Source organism: Pholcus phalangioides, unplaced genomic scaffold (assembly GCF_987345545.1).
Source record: "Pholcus phalangioides strain wild (caught in Gottingen) unplaced genomic scaffold, Ppha-v1.0 ptg000015l_1, whole genome shotgun sequence".
In the NCBI taxonomy this organism is placed as follows: Eukaryota; Metazoa; Arthropoda; class Arachnida; order Araneae; family Pholcidae; genus Pholcus; species Pholcus phalangioides.
In genome coordinates this window covers 52014658-52033178 of record NW_028301608.1, presented here as the reverse complement: position 1 = coordinate 52033178, position 18521 = coordinate 52014658, and the positions used below count along the sequence as shown (strand labels likewise).

At 37.1% G+C, this 18521-nt stretch overlaps 1 protein-coding gene across 1 annotated transcript in view; it reads left to right on the top strand.

Annotated features, from left to right (window-relative positions):
- The window catches only part of LOC149076183 (beta-hexosaminidase subunit beta-like), a 33139-nt gene extending 14618 nt beyond the window's left edge, over nt 1–18521 (top strand). The window contains exons 3-13 of the mRNA XM_089243731.1: nt 266–334; nt 459–505; nt 2419–2529; nt 7202–7303; nt 7410–7548; nt 9440–9638; nt 10527–10683; nt 10771–10966; nt 13805–13895; nt 16242–16346; nt 17898–18521. Of these exons, the coding sequence (XP_089099857.1) occupies nt 266–334; nt 459–505; nt 2419–2529; nt 7202–7303; nt 7410–7548; nt 9440–9638; nt 10527–10683; nt 10771–10966; nt 13805–13895; nt 16242–16346; nt 17898–17967 (1286 nt within the window). The 3' untranslated portion in view covers nt 17968–18521. The remainder of the gene's footprint in view (nt 1–265; nt 335–458; nt 506–2418; nt 2530–7201; nt 7304–7409; nt 7549–9439; nt 9639–10526; nt 10684–10770; nt 10967–13804; nt 13896–16241; nt 16347–17897) is intronic.

The following is an 18521-nucleotide window of genomic DNA, read 5'->3' as shown; positions in this document are numbered from 1 at the left end:
AACCAAAAATAAATAAATGGAAGAAATAATTTGACGACACACCGGCAAAAAATTAATAAATTGGGGAAATAATTAGCAGGACCACAAAAAAAGAAGAAAAAAATTAGATAAATCGATGCCCACACGACCGCACAGCGGCTGGTTGAAGAACACTGCTTTATTCAAATTTGTATTAATATATGTGGAGGGGAGGGAAGGTATTTGGAATCTATAAATAAAATTTCAATATTTTTTATAATGACATTGATTTTAATGCATATTTCAGATTCTCTTACTATACCCGCCGGTGGCATCGCTGTACTCCAATCGAAAACTATATGGGGAGCACTCAGAGGTAAGATGATTTGCCTATTAATAATTTTAAAGTAAAGAAGAAATTTTATATATTATACTGGAGTGTTCACATCACCTTGATTATGTTACACTGAAATTGATTATTCGCGTTATTATGTTTGTAGGTTTGGAAACTTTCAGCCAGCTCGTTTATCAGGACGACGAGCATAACGTAAGTGCAAAAAAATTGTAGATTATATAGTTAATATATCGACAAGGCTTTTGGTATTTCATTGATAGTTTTCATTACCCATTTTTTTGGCTGATGTTGCGTTTGCGCAATGATTTGTTTAAAAAAAATGCAAGTAGTTGTCATGCAAATTTTTTGCATTAAATGAATATTTCTGGGAATTAGAAAGTTTAAATGAGTGTCGTAGTATTTTTAGAAAAAATTTATACAAAAGAACTTAATTTTTTTTATGGCTTTTCAAAAATGAAATTTTCAGAAATCTTATCCTGATTTTTTTTCAATCTGAATTTTGATTTTTTTCATGACCATGAACAAAGGAATAAATTTTTTAACAATAGAAAAAAATAGTTTCTTTTTCCAAATTTTTTTGTCCCAAGATACATAAAATTATCCAAAACTAACTTATATTAATAGAGAAGTTAATTAATTAGAAATTTACATTAAAATTACAAAGAAAAACATGCTAAATTAATGCTCAATTTTTTTTAAACACAAATACGTTATTTAAGTAACCAATCGTCATAAATATATATAAATTTTTCAATTTGATCAAGAATTTGAAGAGCGGTCAAAAATGGGTTAATATAACGACTGCCACACATGATTCCTCGTTAAAAAATAATATGGAGAAGTGTTTTCCGTTTTTAGGATTGGATGAATATTAAGGAAGTTTTAACGTTTTGAAATTTTGTGACTTGTCAGTTTCCTAACGGTTAGTTACGCACCAAAAACACCCAACGAAAAAACCCCCGCAGCTTGGTTGCCGCTAATTGAAAATGAACTGAAATATTCAATCCCGTTAGATGCCAAGTTCAGTTACTTTCTTTCACGATTGGCGCTTTTTCCCTCTCTTCGTGTAGAATGACGTTAATTAACCTTGTTATTACGTGTTACCTTCGCCTCATTATGTTGGCAAATTTATCACCAGATTTGTAATGTGTTAGCCAGAAGAGATCTATTTGAAAAGTTGTTCTCCCAAAATCAACAGCCAAAATTTGATAATTTTCTTCCCCGCACTGTTAAGTCAAATTTTTCGCTGGAAAGGGCAAGTCAAAAACTGATTTGCTCAACTGTAGCTTCCTTGATTATTCTCAGGGTTATATCATTGCTATCACTTTAAAAACGCCTAGTTACACGTTCGGCGAATTCACCAGGATTCGAAAGTAATGTTATCAATTTTTAATGCGCTTCAACTCCATAATTATTGGTAAAATAAAAAAAAATACTTTTCCGTATACGATTTTCATAAGGTTTACGTACGTAATTATTGTGCGGTCGATGGTATCCACCTTATATAAGCTGTTTATAATTATTTGATAACATTCGTTGTTGGCGTTTTCTGATCTGTTTCTTAACCCCTACAACCTATAAGAAATCTATGAAACTTTCGAGACGTATTAATGAAAATGTGAGAAGAAATGAGAAAAATCAGTTCCTAAATTCACCCCCAGAGGATGTTTTCTATACAAATTGTATCACAAATTTTTTGCAGATTTGTGCTAAATTGTTTTTTGTATTCATTTGACCAAACTGCTCCATTTCATGGCAGGATATCTCAAAATCTCCAATGTTTTATTTTTCCACAAAGTCTATGTCCACAAAGAGTTTGGATTGACAAATAGTTACTCCACACCAAAAGCGATGAAAAATTTTTCGGCACTTAAAAAGAAGCTTCAAAAATGTTCTCCATCCTTCCTAACTTTCACAATGTTCTGGTGAGAAGTTAAGGTTTTGTAGACAGCTCAGAGAACATTCCAGTTTTAATTATAGACATCCAGTATATAATAATGTTTTGTACGCGAATCACGCATATGTACTGTACGTATTACTTTTCCTATTTTTTTTTGTCACTTCTGTCGATTAATTGATTTCCCGCATTAATCCATTTCTCTTAGTACATAATGAACGTATCAAAAATCGAGGATAGTCCAAGGTACAGTTACAGAGGTCTTCTTCTCGACACTTCAAGGCATTTCCAACCAGTCAAAGTTCTCAAGCAAAACCTGGTAAGTTCATACAGAAATACCACCGCTGAGACTATAATTGAATCCCTCTGATAAGGGACCGACAATATTTTCAGTCTCGAAAACTATTGATAGAACTTTCTGAAGAAATAATTGTTCTTAGCGTTCTCTTAGACAGTGAATACATGTTGCATTTCGAGTTATACTGACGGCGGAAAATATTAACGAAATAACTGGAGAGGTTTTTCATACCTGTAAAAAATCTCGGAATTCTCTGCGACGGAAGTTTGGGTCGTGACCCATAGGATACGAACCCCTGCGTTCATACGCAGGGTCACTCACATACACATGTTCCGGCATATTCCAAAATAATACAGTAGAACCTCTCGATAACAGACACTCATGGGAGCTAAAGCTTTTGCCCACTAATGGGGAGTGTTCGTTATTGGGGCGGCACGAAATTTAGTAGAATCTCGTTTATACGATTTTCACATTTATACAAAGTTTGGCTTCGGTCTCAATTGGTCTTTATATGTTACTGTGCGCGAAAGTGGTGCAAAAGCACCGGTGGTTATGTGTAATCATCAATCATCTCGATAAAGAAAGTTTGATTAAATTTAATTTCATTTATACCACTTTTACCGGTGATTATGCTTTTAATTCCGTAGTAAAGTTAGAAAGTCTGATAAAAATATAGAAAAATTTATAACTTTTCTTCTCTTCGTTAAACCAATTAATTATTTTCACCCGTACATGATACGTGCACTACAGGTATTTTGCAATAAAAAGTAAATTAAAATAAAATAAAGGTGAAGAAATAAACGTTCATAAAACAGCATTATCAGTTATGTTGGCTTTCTTCACGCGTATCAACATGTGCAAACAAAACCAACATTACAACTTGGAATCAGCATCCTGTACCGAATGAATGAACGCCAGGGGCTCTGCCACTGGACTTATCCCGTTGCCGAGATCTCTTCCAGCCCAGCTTCGTGACAGAGTCTGGAACATATTAAGTGCACCTAACAGTCTGAGTGTGTAGCTAGTGTTGTGCTTGATATTTCAGTGCTGCCATCTGTACTTCAAATTGTGAGTGAAGTGTAATGATTGAATATTTGTTACGTTGTAGGCCTGTTGCTCTCTGTGGCGAGACTTTTTAACGGGGAGATCGGCTCGCACGCGCGCCTTGAAGTTGTAAACCACAGAAAACCAATTTCAGCCGACCACCACTGTGGCGCCGGTGGGGTTCGAACCTCGCGATGAGCATCCTGTACCATAGTTACGCTCAGTTAATCAAGTAATTAATTGACGGATTATCATATTTACCAATACGAGCTTGGGATCATACATAATCACCGTTGAATATGATAAATTCTGGATTTATGAACAAAAAATTATTAAATTGGAGTTTTCAAAGAAAAAACAGAGTTAGCCTGATTTTACTGTCCACTATCGAGAGTATCCCTAACGGGGAGTAAAACACATTAAAGCCCTAATCCACGAAACCGGGGATCAGAAGAGTGTCCGTTAACGAGAGTTGTCCACTAACGGGGAGTGTCCGTTAAGGGAGGTTCCACTGTACCGTGTGTAAATTTGTTAAAAATTCCCAGAGGAATGTGTTCGTGGCGCACGTAGAGAATTTCTTAGCTGGGAAGGGGATATCACCCGTAACCTGAAGCAGCTGAATCATGTTGTGACTCTCATCAGCAGGGTATCCTTGATGAACTTGACTATTCAGTGGCAAATATTGCTACTGACGTTCGATGTGGTCTTCGTTTGAGGTGAGCAAAATGTTACTATGCTCATTATTACTCAATAGTATGATTTTAACTGAAAGAATTCATTAATTATTGTGGGTATTTATGTCATATTAACACCCTATACAGCACCAGTGGCTGAAGATAAGCTTTTATTTGCTCAAATATTTTATAAAATTCACGAACGTGGCGGAGAAATAACACTTCTTCCCTTTTTCTATAAATTAAATATTATTATGGAAATCTCTCCACACACAAAAAAGAATATTCAAACAGAGACTAGAAAATTCCAAACGCTGTCAAAATCTGTCGTTACAAAATGAAATCAGGGACGAATTTAACGAACCCAGACGTACTTTTTATTCCATTTCACAAAAAAAAAACGCATATTTACCACTTAAAATATTTCAATAATATTCCTTAGAAAAAAAAAGGAAAAAAACAGAATCTTCGGATGTGTAATATATATTTATTCATATTGTCTTCGCTTCTCTTAATAAGCTTCTTTTATTATTTCTTATTTCCTATTATTTTATTAATTCTTTTTCCTAACACGGTCTCCACATCGGTATTGAAAATCTTTAAATAAAATACTACTAAGGATTTATGTGTTTCTGGGTCCCGAAGTGTGGGGCTAGACCTAAATCCCGGCGGAGAAGAGGAAAAGACAAGAAAAAGAGAAGAAACGTGTCTCTTTCTCTTCAAAGTTCTTTTATTGATTCTTTGCGCGAAAAGCTTTATATTTCCTCTCGACTCTTTTCAATTATTCTTATCGACAGGATGCTGCTGCGAAAATTTTTCTTTTTTTCCATTTTCGTTTCACTTTAATCCCCGTGGCATTACATTGAAGAAAAGAAACGAAGAAATTTGTCGAGAGGTCCCCTGTAAAATCTTCTTCTCGGTTCTTGTTAAAAAGTAAAACCCAGCACCGAAGTCGATGACCGGTCGGCGTTATAATCACATGCATATACTTAGACCCCCTAAATTCTCTTCGGTACTTAAGTTCACACGAATGATGGTTGTCGCTCGACTGAAATTCAGTCATCTGGCATTTTCGTAAATATGCAAGAGAAGCAGATGATACTTCTACTACCTTTTATTTCTATAACCGAGCACAACTCCGGTCTGTTGCTACGGGTAGTTTACTACAGAGTGAGTTAAGCCGGGTTTTCCTAGGAAAAGATTTTCTACGGTGAGTGCAGCGTGAAATCGCTGATTGGTTAAAAACTTGAAATTCAGGTGGTTTTTTAACCAGTCAGCGTTTACACGCTACACACGGAGCAGATAACCTGCTCCCAGGAAAACCCGGCTTTATGCCGAAAGTGTGTCCGTGTGTGTGAACTTTCCGTGCTGTCATTTGTATTTCAAACTCTGTGGGTGTAGTGTTATGCATGGGCGGAGATACGGGGGGGGGCGTGGGGGACAATGCCCCCCCCCAGTGTCAAAGGTGGAGTCGACTGATCTAATGTATATACGTATATATGAATTGACATCATCATCATCATCGTGCCCCAGACTTCCAAGTCTATCTCCGCCTATGGTGTTATGATAGAATATTTGTACTGCTGTAGGTCTGTTGCGTTCTGTGGCGAGATCTTTTGGACGGGGAAATCGGCTCTCATTTTCGCACCTGGAAGTTGAGAACCACGGAAAGCCAACTTCAGCCACCCACTATTATGCCTCAGGTGGAGTTCGAATCCAGCTCCTCCCACAATGCGAGTTCGTCGCTATGACCTGCTATTACTTGACCGTACATGTACCTCGCATACATTCCTCTACTGAATCTCTAGCGAATTGGTGCATGCCGGAATGTGTGTTCTGAGTGTATGCATAGTCTTAACGTATTTAGGTTGTTAGAATTGTGCTTGTTTTGTTTTTTTCTGGTGCAGCTCTCTGACTTCTGTATTTTGGAGTAAAGATGGTAAATGCATGAATTTCCTTGAATTTTCATGTTGTGTCAGTATCATGTTGTAGATCTGCTTGCGCTTTGCGGAGAGACTTTCTTGTCTTTAAATGGGAGACCGACTCGTATTCACGCCTCGAAGTTGGAAAATCGCAGAAACCCAACTTCAGCCGACCGACACTAGTCGTCAACGGGGTTCGAACCTGAATCCTCACGACGACAGTCCAACAAGATGACCACACGACAGCATAGCGGCTTTATTCTACTACTACTACTACTAAACTGTACATGGACGTCGAAGACGTGTGGGAGTTTCTACTGGATATCGAACGGAATATGTTGTTTGTGAATATACATGGCCCTAACGCATTTATGATGCCAGAGTTATGCTTGGTTTCGTGTTCGAGAAGCCATCTGTATTCCATTGTGGAAGTGAAAATTGCGGATGCCTGAAGTTAAATAACAAGATTCATTGAAGATTTCTTAGAACGTTAATCTTAAGGCGCGTATACACTAGCGCGCCGATCGTGCAACGCACGACCCCCCTGCAGTGGTTCTAATCCGCTCGTGGGTACACAAACTTCCTTTGTGTTCCTTTCTTTCCTTTGTGTTCTTTGAAAAAACCGATTCCAGGTGGGTTCAGTGAAAACAGCGCAAGAATCGTTCACAACACCGTACAAATTACTGAACAACCATTTGCGAATGCTTTCATTGCAAGATCCGATCGCTAGTGTATACGGGCATTTAGCGTGTTTCTCATTTTTTTTCGTTCATGGGTTCCTTTGGAGCTAAGGAATATTAACGTGAAGTCGTGCCCGGTCTCTTTGGACCAAATTGTATTTCTTTCCCCTTGTGTCTCCCCCCCCCCTCCCAGCCCCAACATCCACGAGTGGGATCCTTTCAACTTATTAAATTGATTTCTGAGTAAGTTCATAGAAGATGAAGGATTGCGTCACCAAGGTTTCTAATCAAGTTATAGTATTAGTGAACTCACATGAGAACATGCCATTGACATAGTGTATTTATTTAACACGTATCGCAACTTTTTTTTCAGGATGCAATGGCTTATAATAAGTTCAATGTATTCCATTGGCATATAATAGACGACCAATCGTTTCCATTCGAGAGTAAGAAGTTTCCCAATCTGACACAACTGGTGAGTTCCTCTGTTATATATATATATATATATATACTGCGAAAAAAAGATGAAGATGAACGATAAAAGATATATGATATTTTATTTGGTATTTTCACATTCGCAGGGTGCGTACAGTCCGAAGCACGTGTACACGCAAGAGCAAATCCGTGACATAATTCAATTCGCACGGAAGCGTGGCATCAGAGTCATACCCGAATTCGATACTCCTGGACACACTCAGGCTTTTGGAAAAGCTTTTCCCGGTAAGCTCGAGTATACAATCATTAAGTCATATTCATTTTAAAGTAACAGAAAGAATAATTGGATATTTTTCTTGTTCTTGGTAGGTATTGTGTGTTGGCATTTATCGAGGGATTAACTTTAATTTTCGGGACCCGTGAGTAAAGCAAGAACTACTGCGGCCTATGACAAGGTCTAAAGCGTTTTAATTAGTCAGTTAATTCATGGTTAAATATAGGATTCCACCCTAAATCATGGATGACCAACTTTCCTGCAGCAAAATCTGGTCCAGCACTTTTAACCTCTCAACTATGTAATATGTTTCAAAAATGCATAAAAAATTGAAGTTTTGCCGCCGCCCCCCCCCCCCCGTTTAATTTCATGTATTATACAGGGTATTCTGTTAATGGACCGACAAACTCGGAGGGTTGTTAGTAGGTACCAAGAGGAACAAAAATTGCAATGGAACATGGTGTCTCAAACCACGTTGAGAGAGTGAAAATCGCAAAAAACGCATGCAGCCTCTGAATCCAGAGGAAACGAAACGTGGATGGCAGTTGATCGCTGAATGCGTTCGTGGGTTCCTATGAAGTCACTTTAAATTACTTGTTTATGCGACACCTGTGGACACACCGGAGGATCTCATGGCACGGATTGTCGTCGCTGCGGCAGACATCAAAAAGCATACGTGGTGCCTTCGAGTGCGTCCGGGAATCGTTTTTAATGTCGTTGTAGACTGTGCAATGATGTCAGCAGCTGCCACTTCCAACAACTCTTGTAATGATTAACGAAATGAATTTTTTCGTAGTTATCATTAGACTTTTTGTCGTTCCAGCTTGACGTCGAAACCCGCATGCGTTTCTCGCGATTTTCACCCTCTCACCGGGGTTCGCGACACCATGTTCCATTGCAATTTTTGTTCCTCTTGATGTCTACTAACAACCCTTCGAGTTTGTCGGTCCATTTACAGAACACCCTGCATAAATAAATAACATATAAACAAATTCAATTTGGCCTTTTAGGTGAAAAGAAAAACCTATTTTTCTCGTCACAAAAAAAAATCGTCTAATTACAAATATTGCACTGAGTCCGAACCCAGATCGGACGACACAAGTGAGGTGTTAAAATCGTTCTGCATTATTATAGTACAGGGTACCCGGGATAAAAGGTATCCAAAAGTGATTACTTCTAGTGAGAACCAATCATGTTCAGTTGCAATAAAGAGGACAGCTCCTCACGTTTATTTGCAGGTTAAATTAAGTTCGTTGTTAGCAACATTAGTAGCTAGTTGGGTTGTCTAAACGGTATTCGATCGCTTACCAAATGTTTAGTAGTACAGTAGACTCTCTATTGACAAAGTCGCGGACTAGTCTCGCCCGTCCTATAATCAGGCGTTTTCAGGCTGGCTCCCTTCGTGTGTCGACGAGGAAAGCATTGTGACTGCGTGTTCAGAGCATGACATTGATATGGGGAGGGCAAAGAGGAAATTATGAGGGGCCTCTGTGAAAAAGGTCAAAGATGTTTCGTTAATCAATGAACATATTTTGTTTTGATTTTGGGCATCAAAATCATGGAGCAATGGGCACCGCCCATGCGGAAATTGAGCCTTGTACGTGTTTATTCACAAACGTTCACATTATTTAGGGAGGTTTTTTTCAACGGACTTCCAGTACTTCTGGACTTCCAGTAATCCGGCATAACCCTGGTCCCCGACTACTATCTCGAAGAGCTGTTATTAAATATATTGCTGCAGATATATGTTGTCTGCAAATTCGTTTCGGTGTAACTAGGTTGTTCATAAATGGGAGAATCTTTGAAATCAATCCGCAAGTTTCCTGTACATGCTACTGCCAAAATCCGAAATCAGCCAGTAAAAAAAAAAAAAGAATTTTATGATGCATTTTATTTCGATAGAATTATTGACTCCATGTTACGGAGAAGGGCCCGAAGAGCCATACACGCCGAAATACCCTGACCACGCAGCTGCAGAGTTCCTGAATCCGATGTTAAATGAGACTTACAGCGTCTTCAAGGAACTTATCAAAGAAGTCAAAGAGGTCTTCGTAGATGAATACATTCATCTGGGAATGGATGAAGTCTATTACGCTTGCTGGTAAGTTTTTTACATACAAAAAAAAGGTCTCATTCTTAAAGATATTGTTTGAAACACAAGTCGCGTGCAAAGATGTCATATTTATCCACCTTAATTGTAACAAAAAATCGAATTCCTCAGTAATATGTTATATGTAGAATTGTAAAATTTAAATTTGTGAGAATTTTTAGGCTACAAATTTTTGAAAATTGTAAATATTGAAGTTGTATTTCATTTTAATATATGATATCGAAGTTGAAAGCGTTTATGTGATAACAAATAACTTAAAAAATTTTTTTCTTAAGGCCGGTATTACACTGTAAAAATTTTATAAAAGTTATTTTATAGAACTTGGCAAATACGACCAATAAGCTGATCAGTTGCATTAGCTCGAATGTAACCGATAAGCTTAGAGGTTGCATTTTTGAAGTTTTAAAAAAATAATTTTTATAAAAATTTTATAACACCATTACAGTTTGATAAAAGACCTTTTATAAAAAATGAAAAATCAACCAAGAAGCATATTTGCTACATTCGCTCGAATGTAACCTTATATACTTATTAGGATATTAGTTGAACATTTTTCAAGTTTTGTAAAAGAACTTTTCTGAAACTTTTACCGTGTATTGCCGGCCTTAGACCTGTATTACATTATAAAAGTTCGATAAAAGTCCTATTATAAAACTTAGGAAAAACAACCAATATTCGTATAAATTACATTCCCTCCTATGTAACCAATGAGCTTATTGGAGGCATTTTTCAAGTTTTATAATAAGAACTTTTATCAAAATTTTACAGTGTAATACCGGCCTAACACCCATTGTGAGCATGAATGTCATGTAGTCATAGATGAATGTTAAATATTGAGTCACTTTCATTCGATAATGTTTCTCATTAACGTCTTTGTAGGAAGTCTAGCCCAGAAATCAAAGAGTTCATGAAGAAGAACAACTACACAGAAATTAATGAAGTTGAACAGCACTACGTCAGGAAGACCCTGGAGAACGTGAAAGACGTTGGATACAAGTACATGATATGGCAAGATCCTATCGACAATGACGTCCAGGTAAACAAAATTATTCCACCCGGGGTGCAGTAAATAATACAAATAGAAATCTGAGAAACTCCTTGATTAAATGAAAATTCATTGCAGGCCGAGAGTGACAGCATCATCGGCGTATGGAAAGACACTTACCTCGACGATAAAATGGATAAGTGGGAGAACTACATCGCACCCATCGCGAAAAAGGGTTACCAGATGGTACTTTCCGCATGTTGGTACTTGAACTACATCTCTTACGGACAGGATTGGAAAAAGTACTACCAGTGCGATCCTCGTAACTTCAACGGTACGTGTACTGGCATATTAGCCGATAGCTCATTTTCTCACCTTTTTTACGGAAAAGTAATTTACTGTAAACTTATAATTTTTTTGTAATTTATTTCTCATAACCTATTTTTATACTTCGGTGTATTTTCTCTTAACCCATGTTTGACCACTCTTCCAATTTGAACCAAATTGTACAATTTTTAAATGTAGCAGGCTTATATTGCTTATTACTTAAAGGGGGCCTTCCACCTTTTAACATGGTAAAAAACTTTCTTATGTAGAAATATCATTAAAAATATTATTTATATATCCTTTGATGCATCTCAAGTTACTTCTTATAAATATATGTATGTGATTGTGTATGCTTTCCTATGCCAGTACAAAATTTTACATATCTCTAATACTTGATTTTTTACAAACTTTTTCAAAAAAAATGCAATTAAAACAATTTGTGTGCATGATAAAATTCCATGAAATACAACGCCACAACAGGCAAATTGCCCAACGAGGTGGCTGACTTAAGAACATCATGGATCCCCGAGCCATTTTTTTTGGATGGAGGCCCTACCTACTACTGCTACACCACAAATCAATGGATATAAATAATATTTTTCATATTATTCTACATAAGAATTTTTTTTACCATGTTGAAAGGTAGGAGACCCCCCAATTAAATTAAATATTTGAGAGAATGCATTAATTTGATATGTTTGCCATTCTAATTGATGCAACTTTTCATTTAGGGATCATTCAAGTATTACGCCAGCATCGAGGGGGGGGGGAGGGGGTTCCGGATTTTCTGACTTTTGATGACAAGGGGGAAAGGGGGATTTGAAGGTTGCTTAAGTCATCAACCACCCCTTTTTGAAGATACGAAATATTCTAAGCTGCTGACGGGAGGGGGTCAGTGTTTTGCTGACTTTCGCTGACAGGGGGGTGGGGGGCCAAAAATGGCTGAAAATCTGCTTACGTAATACTTGAATGGCCCCTTAAGGTTAATCAGTTTTGTTCAACTGAAATATTTTTATTAATTCTGATCACGTAAAACGTCATGTACCATGTCGCAATGAAAAAAAATGAATTATTCCCATAGAATTTATTTCTGTTGATGGACAGAAAATTTAAAAAAAAAAAAAAAAACCTTCACCGGATTAAAAATCAAGATGAAATTTCTCATAAAATTTTTGGAAAATTATAAGAAAAATTTCTATGGAATCTAATTTGAAAAATTACGATGTCCTTTCATTGGATTCGTCAAACCTTTTCATTTCCAAAAAAATGGTTCTTATGGGTGAACAAACCAAAAAAAATACATGGAAATAACTTGAGAGGAAAAAAAAATAAAACTAAAATTGGTCCACTTTCCATATAAAGCATATTTCTTTTCGTGAACAGAAGAATTTTTTCCGTACACATGATTCTACCTGAATTAAAGGACCACCTATTTGAACGGCTTATTATTATTATTTTAAGAAAACCTCCTTAAAGAGATTCTACTATAATTCGTACGTAGCAGTGGTTCCCAAAGTGTGGGCTAAAAAATGTTGTCGGAAGAGGTTGGGTCGCCGATGAAATTCCTATATAGGGTGCATAGCCAACGCTTGCGCCGCAAATTACTGACGAACCGTTGATCCTAGAGGCATATTTCCAATTAGAAAAAAATAAGTTTTGACCTCAGATAAGTCGTTCATGTTGAAAAGGTTTTGTGTGGTTATTAAAATAAAAATATTAACTTTGTATACAGACACCGTGTCCTAAAAAACCCAATAAGAAAGTTGTTGCCCTGTCTCTTTTCACGCCAAAAAAAAAAAAAAAAATCCACGGCTTGAGTTTTTAAGGGCAATATTCGCTGATGTATTTGAATTGGGAAAAAAACAGCGTAATCGTCACCTTACGATGAAAACCTCGTACATTAAAAATTCCCAACTTCACAGGAAGAGCAAAAAAAAAGGGGGATGGGACGTCCCATTGAAAAACACGAAAGGGGTTCATTTTTTTTCTTAATAGAGTGCAGATCATTGCTGTATTTTTACCCAAAAGCAGTATTAGGTGAGATATGATGTTCTCAATCTAAAACTGCCAAAAAAGTCATTTTCGAAAAAAAAATTGATATACGGGGGGGTTTTCATTATATAAGGTGGCAATAATGAGCTTGTCTGTTGGTTAATGCATTTCTTTCCTTCATTCTCAGTAATTTTTTTTTAATTCAAATATCTCAGTGACTAATGCACTTAGAAATGTTGATTTTTTTTTTTTTGGGCTCAGGAAAGATAGGGCAACAATTTTCTAATCTGGGGCACAGGGTGCCCGTATATAAAAAGTTCATATTTTTATTTTACTTGTAAGTATGCCTCTAGGATCAACGGTTTGCAGTAATTTCCGGCCAAGGGACTTACCGGCCACCCTGTAGAGAGGACGGTCACGCGTGAAAATGCTTGGGAACCACTGATACACACTGTGTTGGTCGACTGGTCATAGCGACAGACTGGCATCGCCACAGTGGTTGTCGACTGAAGTTGGTGTTCTGTGATTCCAAACTTCAAGGCGTGAATGCGATCCGATCTTTCTTTTTTAAAGTCTCGCCACAGAGAGTAACAGGTCTCTCTACAACGCTACAAATATTCAATCACCACACTTGACTCACTCAATATTTGACTGTGTATGCTATTTCGAAATATAGATGACAGCACTAAAAATCAGACACAACACTAGATACGCACTCAGACTGTTAGGTACACACACCTGGACTTCCGGCACAGCTTACCACGGCGATAGACCGGAGTTGTGCTTGCTGTAAAAAAAGAAAGGTAGGAAGAAAAGTGTATCCTCTAATGGTCTTATAATTCCGATATTACAGGGACCGAAGAAGAGAAAGATCTTGTCATCGGTGGTGAAGCTTGCATGTGGGGCGAATACGTTGATGGAACCAATTTACTTTCAAGGCTTTGGTAAGTTTAAAATTTGAAACGTTTCCTCGAATAAAAACATCAGTCATTGTGGGAATTTTTCTTTTATCCGTAACACACACGTAACAAATTAATTAATCGCTAAGATAATAAATATGGGGTTGGGTCTCATTTTCCGATTGACCATTGCACTTTTAATGAAGTAAGTAGCTTCGTTGATTTTCATAGCTATCAGCCCCATAAAATGTATTTTAGATGGTTGAAAAAGACAACGGTGCGACCCTTAAAAACTGCATAGAAAAGAAATTCGATCGTCGGCTTCATCTTTTCTACCCAAGCATCTATTATTCATTCTACGAGCCATTAGCTTTTTCCAATTCTCTCTCCTGGAAAAAGAATTGCCAATCAACCATCCTTCGACGTTTACTGTAATGTAAGTGTTGTTCGCACGGCAATACACGCCGGAACTCATAAGAAATTCTACTCACTGGAGGTCTTCGGGTCCGTTGAAAGTGGATGAAAGCTTCCCCCCCCCCCACAGCCTGTAATTGAGTCTTTACGATGGCTGGATGATATTTCAGAAAATGGGGTGGTTCTTGATTGGTCTGGGTGACCGATACTTCCCACGACCATTTCTTTAATGGGATCTCCTACCTTTTAACATTGTAAAAAAACAGTTTTTTATGTAGAAATATTATTGAAAACATTATATATATATATATCCATTGGTTTATTCCAAATTTTTACTGCTTAAATTTAATTGTATATGCTATCCTATGTCAGTATAAAATTTTGCATATCTCGAATACTCAAGTTTTTACAAATTTTCAAAAAATGCATTAAAAAGAGCTTGCGCTCATGATAAAATTGCATGAAATGAATGTAATTGAATTAAAAAAAATGATTCAAAAAATAAAGGAAACTGTTCTGTTCATAAAATGATGTGAAAGAGATTGAGATTTTATTATCTCAATCTTATCCGAAATCAAATTTTGAGTTTTAAAAATTATATTTAAAAAAAAAACTTTGAATTTTTTTTTTATGAACCAAATATTTATGAATGAATCTCAAATCTTTTTCGTCATTTTATGAACTGAACAGTTTCCTTTATTTTGAATAATATTTTTATTCAATTACATTCATTTCATGCAATTTTATCATGAGCGCGAGCTGTTTTTAATGCGTTTTTTGAAAATTTGTAAAAACTTGAGTATTTGAGATATGTAAGATTTTGTACTGGCGTAAGATAGCATACACAATCAAATGTAGGTGGTAAAAATTTTAAATAAATTAGTGAAAAATAGTATTTTTAATAATATTTTCACATAAGAGAAAATTTTTAACCATGTTAAAAGGTAGGAGACCCCTAAAAACAGTGTTTCCTCAAAGTGTGCGTCTCCAACCACTGTCAGGGGCGTAGCGGCAATTTGGAGATATTGATTAGTGCGGCTATTTATGATTTGAAGTGGTCCTTTTACATGGAAAAGTATCTACCAAACTATTCTGGGGAGCTCCAGATAAACCATGAAGCGCCTGAGTGGCGTGGTGGTGAAATACTCGTCTACCACAGTGAAGGTTGCTGTCACGGTCCCGGGTTGCGTAATTACAATCCCTACACTATTAGTAACACAGGAAGCATTAGCACGTCGGTGATTGGTTACTGCGAGCAAAAAAAGTTAGTAAGACATCACGAGAGGCGGAGTTTTGGGCGGAACTGAATTTCAAAGTTCATTAACGAAAAATGAAATCATTTTTTCATTGAATCAGTAAATGATAGCTGGGCGCTTGCTTCGCGAGACGTTGTTATTGTCTTCTCGATACACGTGAACACGGATTTGATTAAATCCGAAACAAAAATGGAAACATTTTTTAGTAAATCAATTAAATGACAGTAAAGATGGATAAAAAATATTTGGGCGGGTTTGAGACGGAATTGAACACATAACCTTCACTACGTGAGTCTCGTACTATAACAATTACTCCAACGGTGGACGTTGGATTCCAGCCCAATTAAATGTATCTATTGTTAAGCGCCGCCAGCAAAAATTTCACCAGGAGTGACGTAATGGTTCATAATTCATTTCGGCCGATCACAATGCGCTAAATTTCTACAATATAGCTAGAAATGTAGGGATTTGTTTATAAGCTTCCGGGTTCAAACCCGAGGGAAGATATACATACGATATTTTCCCTAACGAGTATGTGGTTGAGGGACGTACGTTTACGATGAGAAAAAAGTACGTCTTTCAAAGGATATTTTTTAAATAATTCTAATATCAAAGAGCTTTTGAGAATCAAGAGAATTTTAAACATTCCGAAATGAATTATAAATGATCTGAATTTGAAAAAAAAAGTCTCAATTATTTTACGCACTAAATTATTTTCCAGGCCTCGAGCATCTTCGGTAGCTGAACGTCTCTGGAGCCCCGCTAACGTTAACGACGTAGACAGCGCTGCATTCCGCTTGGATCAACACCGGTGTAGAATGCTCAGGTAAGTGAACGTGTCACCTTTAGGTTTTAGAAACACAGTGTCAGAATCTCTTCACGTAGAGCAACCAGGCCGGAATTCACGCATAATACGTACAAAGAATAACCTGCCGATTTGTTTTTTTCCGAAATTTGAAGACAGATGACAGCATTCTCCCCTAACTAATTAATCATCTATGCGTTAGGTGCACACAACACTTTCCGACATGTGCCAATTCCTCAGAGTATTGTTTATTACGTATATGATCAACCTAATGCACGTAGGCCAACTGTGACCCTCCGAGTCATCTGATATGTCCCGAGACCTCAAACCTTATTTTGTAAAAATTTTCCAAGCAATTACATTGCAGCCCACTTTAATTAATATTTACAGATCACTTAAGCATCCCGCCGCACAGTGCCGGAGCACTTAAACCGGCCAGGAACGTCATTTCAACTTTTTCCGGGGGGGGGCAAAGAACATGTACTCAATGTATGTATATATATTTGTAAATATATGCATATACCATTTTTAGTGTATTTTCAAAAGCCGGAGGGGCAACGGCCCCCTTGACCCCCCCCCCCCCGAAAAGGACGGGCCTGAAACCGACCATGGCCAACACCATCTATAGCGGAAGGCCAGCTTCATACTTATAGCTCCAGATTTTATCACACAGACTCCCTATGGATATGAGGCCCGGGTCATGTCCACATGGGCCAATGGGTGAAGATGGCCCTGGTTCTGGATTCTGAAAGTGCTCACAATTTTTTCTACCATACTTCACGCGAAACTCCTCTGTTACCCCTTCGTCACCCGTGCCCCCCCCCCCCCCCACACAGGACCTCAAGGAGGTAATATGGCCTTAGGTCGGGAACCACTGCTGTATTATGTATATGATAATCACTTCTTCCAGCTATAGCTAACAAACCACAGAATTTTAGCGAGTAAGAATTCAATTAAAAACAGATCGTTTTATTGAAACTCTATATCGTGAATTTCCCCAGCAAAGGAATACAGTAGTATTATCAGCTTGAATGCAATTAATTTTTATTTTTGGCTAAACGTGGCGATAAGATAACGTGAACTTTTTCTTTCAACGAAGAAAATTCTAGAACATCTATCATATCTTTTCTCTTCGGTGCAGTGGATGAAATAACATTAGGATGAATAACTCATTCGCGAAGAAATAGATCTATCTCTCGCTCTGTCTTCGAAAACTCACCAATACATCACAGTTGTATATATATATATATATATATATAAAGATGATTTCACACAGCCTCAAATATACTGTGCAAGTCCCATCAGAGACTTGAACTCGCAGCTCCGAATACAAACTCCGCTTATACAATATGGAGCGAGAAATATATACGAACATTTTCATTTATTTATTTTTACGTTTTCGCACTTTCCTGGCAGATTGCCATCCACGCCGGGAGGAAAAAAACAAGATATCATATGATTTATTTCGTTTAGATGTTGCTGTAGTTTTTTTTTTTCTTCTTCTCCTTTTAATCTGACCATTTGATTAAAAAAAAAGTACTGAATATTATGTGTATTTCTGTCTGTGTACAGGCGCGGGATACCCGCTCAACCAATACTGAACGGTTTCTGCGGGGATTACGAATGGGATATGGACGAGTAGAAGTGGATTATTCCATCCAAGAGAGTGAAAAAGAAATATCCCGTGCTGTGAGAGATTATATCCACATGAAGCACATTCACCATTAAACTGAAGCATGTCATGTGATAATTTCTTCATCATCACGTGCTAAAATCAAAACGCATTGGATGATGCTTGTAGAAACTTTTCATGATATTCACCCGATGCCCGTCAAGCACCTCGAGGAATCTGCACAAGCTATGAATGCCAAAAAAAAAAAAAAATAAGCATTTCATATTGTATCAACGAAATAAAAAAATATTTTCTGTTTCGTATTGCATTGTGTTTGTAATAATTGGAATGTTGTTTTTACAACTTCAAAAAAATTCCAGAAGATTCTAATACAAGTGTCAGTACCTCGTTGGGCTTCTCAGCCACCTCGTTGGGCATTTTCCCTGTTGTGGCGTTGTATTTGTATTTGTATATATGAGTAGAGTAGCCAGACTTTTTTTTTTTTTTTTTGTTTATTTTTGATTCTAAAATTTTTCTTAAACAAACCATGGTAATTAAAATACAATAACTCTTTTTTTTTGTTT